We start from the raw sequence: 9,471 nt of genomic DNA on the forward strand, positions 1-9,471 counted from the left end.
TCCTTCAGCACTTCTGCTATATCTTTCTTGATCGCCAAAAGGAGCTCCGACTTTAACTCCAAAATGTCCATTTCGCTCGGTTCTCGTTGTTTTTCCCCGCCGGGGTTAGCATTAGCATTTGAGCTAGTCGCTGTTTTCTGGGGTCGTCTGGGCACTTCCCTCCGAGGATACACCAGGCCTAACAGCCGCCGGTCCACGGAATTTGTATTTTCTCAGACTCAACGTCATCTTCGCCAAAAATAAAATGCGAGAAGCACTTTGGAATTTATAATAAACAGTAAGTGGGAGCCAACACAAACACGTCTTATTCCATTGCTGGCTCTCTAGCGCCCCCGGAATCATTTTTAAGTGAAGTTTATTAAAAAGGACTGTGGTTAAAGTATTTAGAAAGAAGCATGTCTGAGACAGAACAAACTATGGTGTTCTGTGTAGAAAATCTATTTCATATTGATCGACAGCTTTTCCCTCTACACTGGATGATGAAACAAGAATTTTGTTGAAGTTTCTGTTGAAAATCTAAACGCAAGTGATGCTCCAGACACCCAGAAAGGCCCTTCAACCTTTAGCAAGAAAGATGTCATTCAGACCGATATGGTGACGTTCAAGCCCGCAGAAGGACACGGGAAAGTTCAGAGGAGCTTTCTCCCATTCTTAGAAAGTGTAGCGATCATTTGCAGTCCTCCACAGATCAAAAGGTGGCACATCAGCACCTCTCCGCCTCGCTCTTCATCTGTAATCAATACGGACGAGGACGGCAGCCAAAAGATGCTTGTCAGGAGAGGGGGGGACCTCCTGCGTCTGTCCCGGCCCGCCTCTTCGCCTCCTCCACGTCACAGCGGTGAAGGAGGCCCTCCAAAGTGAAGAGGGAGCGAACATTGTTGAAAATCCCCCCGACAGACACACGAGAGACACTCTACATCCCATTCTCTTACCAGACCTCTCGCTTTTCCCCCACCAGCCACCTCTGTTCCTCGCTCTTCACCCAATCCCCCCACTCAGCCCCCAAGCCACCAGCTTCACCCACTGCTTATTCTACCTGCTCTCTTTTTGCACGCCTCCCGTCGCTTTCACGCCCCCCTCTTGTCTCTCCTTTGCCATCAAACATCAGCTGTTTCAGTCATTTACTTATTTTTTTTCCCAGGACTTTTTTATCATTATTATTATTATTTTGAGCAGATTAATTAATTAGATACAGTATTGGAGCCATGGCCATTCTTAGCCCAGGCCTCTCAAGACCCCGAGGCTAACTGAGTGTGTGTGTGTGTGTATGTGTGTGTGTGTGTGTGTGTGTGAGAGAGAGAGAGAGATCTGCAGGTGCTTGCAGTGTGTGAACTAATTGGATTTGTCAAGAAATATCCGTTGACTATTAAAATGCGTGTGTGTGTGTGTGTGTGTGTGTGTGTGTGTGTGTGTGTGTGTGCATACGTTTCTGTGCGTGTGTGTGAGAGACTGTTATATAAGAAGAAAAAAGTACCCCTAGCTTATCTAGTCAGTAACAGGCTTGTGTTTGTTGCATCTCACAGATAAAGCAGTGTTTCATTAGCGAATGCTCTCTAACACCGCGCCGCTCCCTCTCTCCCTCTCCCTCTCTCTCCCCCTTTTTCCCTCCAGGGACAAGTTCTCACACCGAGCACAGAGCAGCGAGCAATGAGGAAGAAAGAAAAGAGGTGCCTGTCCAATCAGAGACGCAGATGGCCTCAGAAGACATGAACAGCAGCCAACCTGGAACCCGGACAACTTCTACTTGCCAATTCATACACAACAAATCAAATATGACCCCCTAATTAAACAATTGATATCGCTTACCTCGACACACATACTGCCAATGAAGCGATACATCCCATTCTTGCACTCATTTCTACTTTGATGAATTTTCAATCCCTTATTTGAACACGATTAATATTTAAATTTATGCTCTCCGGAGGAAAGAAAAAAGACTCTTTACAATGTTATGACTATTGAAAAAACACAAACTTGAAGAAAAGAACTGGTCCCTGTGTGTGACAGCATCGCCTCCTCACTCTCTTTTTCAATGGCGGAAGCCCACACGAGTGAATGTTAAATAATGACCATCTCAGGCTGGATTTCTTCAATGGACACTGCGATGATGTCCCAAACGGCACAGAGTGCAGGACAGGGACGGCAGAGACATAACACGACCGGAGGCTCCTCGTCGGTGGTGTTGTCCACGGCCAGCTCTTTCCTCTGCTGGATCGCCCTGCTGTCAGTAATGCGCCTGCCAGCGGTCGCAGCTGACTGCTGGCTCATAGAGGGAGAGAAAGGCTTCGTCTGGCTGGCTATCTGCAGCATGAACCAGCCTCCCTATGAGGCCATCCCCGCTCACATTAACAGGTAGGGGAACTTGCCATTCCCACACAGTCTTATATCCGCGCTGCCAAATCTCTACAAACCTCACACGTCTCTCCGCAGCACCATCGTGGATCTGAGGCTGAACGAGAACAAGATACGGTCGGTCCATTATTCTTCGCTCAGCCGCTTCGGCAACCTCACCTATCTCAACCTCACCAAGAACGATATCAGCTACGTGGAAGATGGAGCGTTCTCCGCACAATTCAATCTCCAGGTATGTGATAACATCACAAATACTCAATGGCGATGGGTCAGTCAATTTGAATAGCCATCAGCCGGATTGCCTCCGTCTCCTAGTGGGTTTATGGACAGATCCCTATCTGAAACCCCAATTCCAAATAGGGTGAGACGATCTGTGAATAGGAAGCAAAACCAGGATGGAATGATATTTGCATCTAATAAAAACTAATAAAAACCAAAGTTTATTCGCTGTGGACACACAGACAACTTATCAGACACAACAAAACGTGGCTTTCTTCTTGCATGATGCAGGTTTAGCTTGTTTTTTGTAGATTGCACAGGGATCTCTGTTCACAAAGCTTTCTAAAAGTGTTAAAGTGCCTGTGTATTAGTTTCCAGGGCACAAACATGAACTTAATGCAGTGCTGCCTCAAGGCAAGGCAGGTTTATTTACATAGCAGCATTCAGACACAAGGCAACTCACAGTTTTACAAGGAGGGAAAAAAGGAATGCATTTAAACTATGTGAAAAAGAAATGCATTTAAAAAAGGACAATAGGCCTGATGATCAACGGAATCTAATGATAGCCTTCCTTTTTCACATACTGGCTGACGATTCTTCAATATTAACAACCCTGCATGCATTTCTATTCACAAGAGACTGCCTCTCCGAAACGAAACGTTCTGTCTTCTGTTTTCATTTATCTTTAAACACTGCCTTTTTAGATCGAGGGTTTTGCTACCTATCATCATTACCCACTGCTGGCAATCGGCATTCATCACGAGCCCGAAGGTCAACGACATCTCAACCTATACATATCGTTTAAGTGCTGCTAATGAGCGGAATGTCAATCGTACTTATGATCACACTCTTGAATGTTTTTGGCTTCTATAGGTTTGGAGCTGTAAATCAGAAGTAGATCTGTGGTGAGCTCCATATTCTAGGGACCTAATTTAAAAATAAATGCTGTGTACACAACTAAATGTAACAGGTTTAGATCAGGGGTGTCCAAACATCCATAAAAGGACAGATCTGATCATGTAAAAGTTAGTTTTCATTCAAGGTGGTCCTTTCTCCAACTGAATACGCCCAAACAGTTTGGAGAATGCGAGAATGAAAACACTCATTAATGCCGACATTGTGCTCCGTTACACAATCGGCCATGTGGCTTCTGATGCCCATTGTGTTCAGTGTTCAGTCCCTTTAAGGCTCTTTGGTCCGTGTTTCTCTCAGACTTCAATAGATGTTGAACTCAGAGCAACTGGAAGCAAATCGAGATCGGCTATTCAGGCACAATGGTTGTGATTGTTTGGCGCACTCCAGGGTTCAGCTGGCAGCATTCATACTTTTACTTTTGTAATTAGACTTTGCTAATAGAAGAATGGCAGCAGGCTTCATCGGGGTGAAAATCAAATTTCTATACATCATCAGCAGCAAATTCATTGTGTTTTTGGATTTTATTGTGCAACATTACTGTGACTTGTTCTGTTAAATGAAAAGAGGAAATTATTACCCACAGGTTAGCCAATCTGTATAATTAGAACCTTTTTAATATTCATTTGCAGTTGACTGATGTATCTCATCAACTTTTATCAAAGTACGGCTTTCAAAGAAAGACTTCTCATAGTCATCATCCAGAGTGCTTCAATAAAACTGTCCTCCTGCTACTTTTGCTCAATTAAAGGGTCTTAATTTTAACAGAATTAAGAGCGCAGATGGACACAGAGATGAAGGAGGAAGACAACACCCGCTCATTACAGCTTCCAGAAACATTCAGGCAAAGTGTAGCACCAAACTGAGCTGAACGCCACCATAATGAGCTGGCACGCTCCTACACCAGCCGCTGGAGCCCTGCCAGGACGTAAAATGTGAACAAGAAAGATCTGGGTAAATTTGACGCAGCATCGAGGCTCAGAGAGCCACGTGAAACAGGAACTGCACTGAACCGTCGACTGTTTGTTCTGTATGTTTCCAGCTTGTAGTGAGCGATGTCTGGAGCCGACTGGCTCTTGGCAGATTAGATTAATCCCACTTGTCTTTGTCTCCCCAGGTTCTCCAGATGGGCTTTAACAAGTTGCGGAACCTGACAGAGGGGATGCTGCGAGGCCTGGGCAAGCTGCAGTATCTCTACCTGCAAGCCAACCTCATCGAGACTGTTTCACCTAACGCCTTTTGGGAATGCCCCAACATAGAGAACATAGATCTCTCCATGAACAGGTACTTGCCTGGATCTGTGTTTGTGGATCTGATGACAGAGAGGAAAAGAATCAATTAGATAGCTACTGAATAACCATTTGTGTCAAAGAACCAAAAGTCCCTTTTTAGCAACAGAAGAAGAAAAAAATTAATTGCTGTAATTAATTACTAGTTTATGAAACAGTTTTTGCCAATTTAAAAATGTTACCGTGGCTGCTTCAAGATACTTTTATAAAATCAACTGATTCATTATTAATGATCATTTCGCATTTACTAACGCCAAAGTACTCAACCAATATAGTACAAAAGGCTAATGCTGTTTTGCCAAGTTCGAGTGTTGATCTTCTTGTGTGAGTGTGCTTCTGAGTCTATCTTCACCCATCAGCTGATTCTGGTAATTAGCTCAGTCATCGCATGCTTCCTTTTCACCTCTTCCTCATTGTGTTTAATCAATGAGGCTTCCTCCGGCTCTTGAAGACAGAAAGAACAGAAACACTAGACGATGTCAATAGAACTACAGAAAATAACCAGGTGACAAAAGAAACCCTCAATCCATAAAACACGTTTTTGCTGCAATTCAAATGGTGATTTTTGTCTTAATGTAAACAATTTGACGTTGTCATATGTGTGTTAATGAGATTAAAACATGGTAATAATTTAAAATATCAAATCAAAATGTATGCTTTCTTTTAGAGGTGCACTCTGTTGCCAAGACTTTCAAGTAGATATTTCATATCTTTAAGATATATAAGAATATTAAATGACAAAATAACTTATTCAACTGAAAAGACATGAAGCTTCATTTTGTTGTAGCCCACAAATTTCTTTTAAAGTTTTCCAGACACTAAAGAAACCACATGTTGGACATTTTGTACTCTGACTGTCGGTCTGATGAACATCCAAATTGATTTGCACTGAAATACCCAAAATCAACCTTTATCTGTGCTGCAAAGGCTGAAAACCCTGCCAGCAATCTGATTTTTGTCTCCAGGCTGATATTTTGTGGTTAATTGTTGTCTGACTGCAATAGAGGGAGGAGCTTTCGGCACATTTGTACCGTGGCTGGAAAACATGGTTAAATCCAGTCCAAAAAGGTTCCTTTGGTCTTCCAAGTATAATCCAAATCGAAAGTTCTTTTCCACAGACCAGTGTGTTTGTTTGTTTACCTTAATGACGGTTTCGACAGCTGTCAGCCATCTTCCTCAGAGTGTTGTCACGTGATGTTGTTGTGACGTACCTTGTCGGCTGATTTAAACAGGTTTTGGTGCTGTTCTCCCACTAGTGGAAGCGGGAGAACAGCGCCATCTGCAGTCCGACTTCTTGAGTACAGCATCCTAGGTGTGCGAAAGCAGAAAGGCCCCCTCATCCCGGTTAACTCCCCCGGATGTCCCCCGGGACAGTTAACCGGGATGAGGGGGCCTTTCTGCTCTGAGGAACATGAGGAACTGGTATTGATCTCTGCATGTAAAGCAACGGTCAAGTTGAACTGCTCATCAGACCTTGTGTTGGAAATGTTTATGACTATCAGCTTAACTTTACACTGAACTCGATACTGAACTGTTGCAAATTTAGTGCGTGCATTTAAAGAAGTGATTGAAATTCAGTTCTGTGTACTTCTCCTTCAGGATCCAGGTGTTGGATGGCAGTTTGTTCTCCGGACTCTCCAAGCTGACCACTTGTGAACTTTACACCAACCCTTTCAACTGCTCCTGCGAGCTGCTGGCTTTCCTGCGCTGGCTCTCCGCTTTCCCAAACAGGACCAGTGAGAGGATGGTGTGCGACTCCCCCCAAGGCTTCTCTGGCTACAACCTCCTGAGCCAGAACCCCCGCATGCCCACCCAGCGCAACGCTCTGCACGTGCTCAGTCTTGTATGCATGTACGATAGCGTGACGTCCTTCTATATTATCGATTCCACCACCCAGCTGCCAGATTTCGCCACTCCCTGCGGATTGGACGACTGCGCTTCTGGGACCCCTCCAGATGAGGAAATCAGCTTGAGCCCCATTTTCCCTGATGCTAAACCAGTTATGGTTTTAAAGCAGGTGCAACACTCCAGCGCTGTGATAAATGTTCAAATTCCCCACCCATTCAAGAAAATGTACATCCTGATGCTTTACAACAACAGCTTCTACACTGACATCCAGACTCTGAAACGTCCGATTGAAGATATTGAATTAGGTAACCTCAAACCGAACACGGACTACACATACTGCGTGGCCTCTGTTCGGAACTCCCTGCGCTTCAACCACACCTGCCTGACCATCTCGACCGGCCGGCGAGCCGGAGCTGAAATGGTCGCCAATCAGTCATCGGCCACACACTACATCATGACCATCCTGGGCTGCCTGTTTGGAATGCTGCTCTTTCTGGGCTTCGTCGTCCACTGCCTGAGGAAGAGGAGGATCATGCAGGAGAAGGAGAGAAAGATGAGCAGGATCCAGAGGACTCTGATAGAGCTCAAGTACGGCGGAGAAGGGGACATAGAGGGAGGAAGCGGAGGATCCCAGAAGCTGTCCGGTGGGGACAGCCTGTCCAGAATGCCCTACCTTCCTCAGGGCGGTGAGATTGATCCATACAAGCTTCAGGAGGTGATTGAAACACCAGCACACAAACCGGCGAAACTGAATTACATAGAGGTCAGAAGCTCCGGCATTGAGAGGGAGAGAGAACGAGAGAGAGAAAGGGACATGTCCCCACAAGCAAATCCCCAAGGCTCGGTGGCAGAGATCTCTACCATCGCAAAAGAAGTTGATAAAGTTAACCAGATCATCAACAACTGCATAGATGCTCTCAAATCTGAGTCTACCTCCTTTCAACAGGGGATGAAATCTCCCTCTGCCGCAGGTGGAGGAGCTGTTTCGACAGCAGAGCCACAGCTGGTGCTGCTTTCTGAGCAGGGAGAGCGAGGAGAGAGAGGCGGGGAGTTCCTCTCCCCGGTGTACAAGGGCGGAAGAGGAGGAAGAGAAGAAAGGGGAAGGAGCTACCATCATTCACTGCAGCGACACCACAGCATGGAAGCTCCTCCGACATCCAAAAGGCCAAGCACCTCCTCCTCCCCTGGATCTGCTCGGAGCCCTCGCTCCTTCCGCTCTGAAGGAGGGTATCACTCGTCAGAGACGCGCTACATCGAGAGAACCTCGCCAGGAGAGAGAGGAGAGAGGGGGGACCGAGGAGACCGGGGAGAGAGAGGAGAGAGGGGAGAGAGGGGAGAAAGGGGAGGCGGCGGCGAGGCCATTCGCACTGTCAACCCGGCAGCTGCCATCTTGAGAGCTGAAGCCCAGAGAATCCGCCAGTACAACGAACACCGCCATTCTTATCCCGGCTCCCAGCAGCACCTGCAGGAGCTGCAGCACCATCCCCAGATCCTGCAGGAGCTCCACCACCATCCAAGCGGCCGCAAGCCTTCCGTGCTGGACCCCATCACTCTCAGCAGGCAGGCCAAGCAGCGGGAGCTGGCCTACTCCCAGCTCTCTCCACACTACCCGCTATCGCCGCAGTACCACAACCTCAGCTACTGCTCCAGTCCCGAGGACGACGAGGAAGAGGAAGGGCTCCTCTGCACCCCGACCCTGGGGCTCTGGGAGAGGTTCAAACTGCACCGCAAGAGGCACCGGCAGGCATCAATGGAGGACGAAGGATATGTGGCGGCCGGACATGCGCTGAGGCGAAAGGTTCAGTTTGCCAAGGATGAAGATCTTCACGACATTCTGGACTACTGGAAAGGAGTGTCGGCCCAGCAGAAGGCCTGATCCCACACTCGCAAACCTCAAACATTTTGAAGTTGGAAAAAACCCCAACATTGCATCCACGATGCACTGACCTTCTCAATAAAGACCTGTAAATACTCAAACACACACAACTTACAGGATCTACAGAAGACACACACACAAACACACACACACACACACAGGCTGATACCTAACACAAACTAAGCCTTTTCATCAGAGAAAAATGGAGGAGGACCAAACTAATATAATATATTGAAAAACAAAAATTATAACTTATAGAGACTGAGTTACTTTTTGTATTGTAATGGAGATCATAGCTCAGACTTATGTAGCTATTTGTACTAAGTTTTGATCGAAAAAAAAAGAAAGAAAAGATAATTAAGAATATAAATCTTGAACATTGCTGGGCGCCCCATCCTGAACAACCTGACGATGCTTTCAATCTGCCCCGAGACTGACACTCATCAAACCTGGCCATGGTAGATTAACCTCACCAAACACAATAATGAGAATCATTACCACCGTGGATTGATTGCAGTTTTGCTTTGCTGCGGTGGCTTTTCTTTTTTTGTCTTTTAACACGGCGTCCTGCGACAGCAGCGGCAGAGCAGTGCACACTTAAGCCAATTTTACCGAAGATTGAAAACATTGAAACGACAAATTCTGGATGGGTCGCCAGGCAACGGTACAATTTAACTGTGCTGAGAATGAGTAGGTAGCTCTCACCAGAGAGCGAATATAATGTGCCAAATCAACCAAGGGGGATAGGAGAGCCCTACTGTGTACCAACTTCTCCTCACCACTGTTTTTATATACAGAATTTTAAAAAAACGAAACAAAAAAAAAAAAACTAATATGATATGTTGTTATTACTATTCATTATTCTTATTATCATTACTGGTCTTCTTATTATTCCTATGATCCTCATCATTAATATTCTATTATTTGAATATGGCATGGCTCTGTCGTGTGACTGTGTTTTTTGACTGTTTCAAA

At 45.8% G+C, this 9,471-nt stretch overlaps 1 protein-coding gene across 2 annotated transcripts; it reads left to right on the forward strand.

Moving 5' to 3' along the window:
• Window positions 1–2,058: 2,058 nt before the first annotated feature.
• LOC115390103 (protein ELFN1-like) lies at window positions 2,059–8,842 on the forward strand. 2 transcript variants are annotated; one of them, XM_030093801.1, is made up of 5 exons: window positions 2,059–2,352; window positions 2,431–2,584; window positions 4,601–4,767; window positions 6,372–7,902; window positions 7,937–8,111. In XM_030093801.1, the coding sequence occupies exons 1-5, from the start codon at window positions 2,066–2,068 to the stop codon at window positions 8,012–8,014; spliced, it is 2,217 nt and encodes a 738-aa protein (XP_029949661.1). In that variant the 5' UTR covers window positions 2,059–2,065; the 3' UTR covers window positions 8,015–8,111. The 2 variants fall into 2 exon arrangements, with proteins under 2 accessions (XP_029949661.1, XP_029949660.1); XM_030093800.1 differs by having other exon boundaries at window positions 6,372–8,842.
• Window positions 8,843–9,471: the final 629 nt, after the last annotated feature.

This window comes from Salarias fasciatus, chromosome 6, assembly GCF_902148845.1.
Source record: "Salarias fasciatus chromosome 6, fSalaFa1.1, whole genome shotgun sequence".
In the NCBI taxonomy this organism is placed as follows: Eukaryota; Metazoa; Chordata; class Actinopteri; order Blenniiformes; family Blenniidae; genus Salarias; species Salarias fasciatus.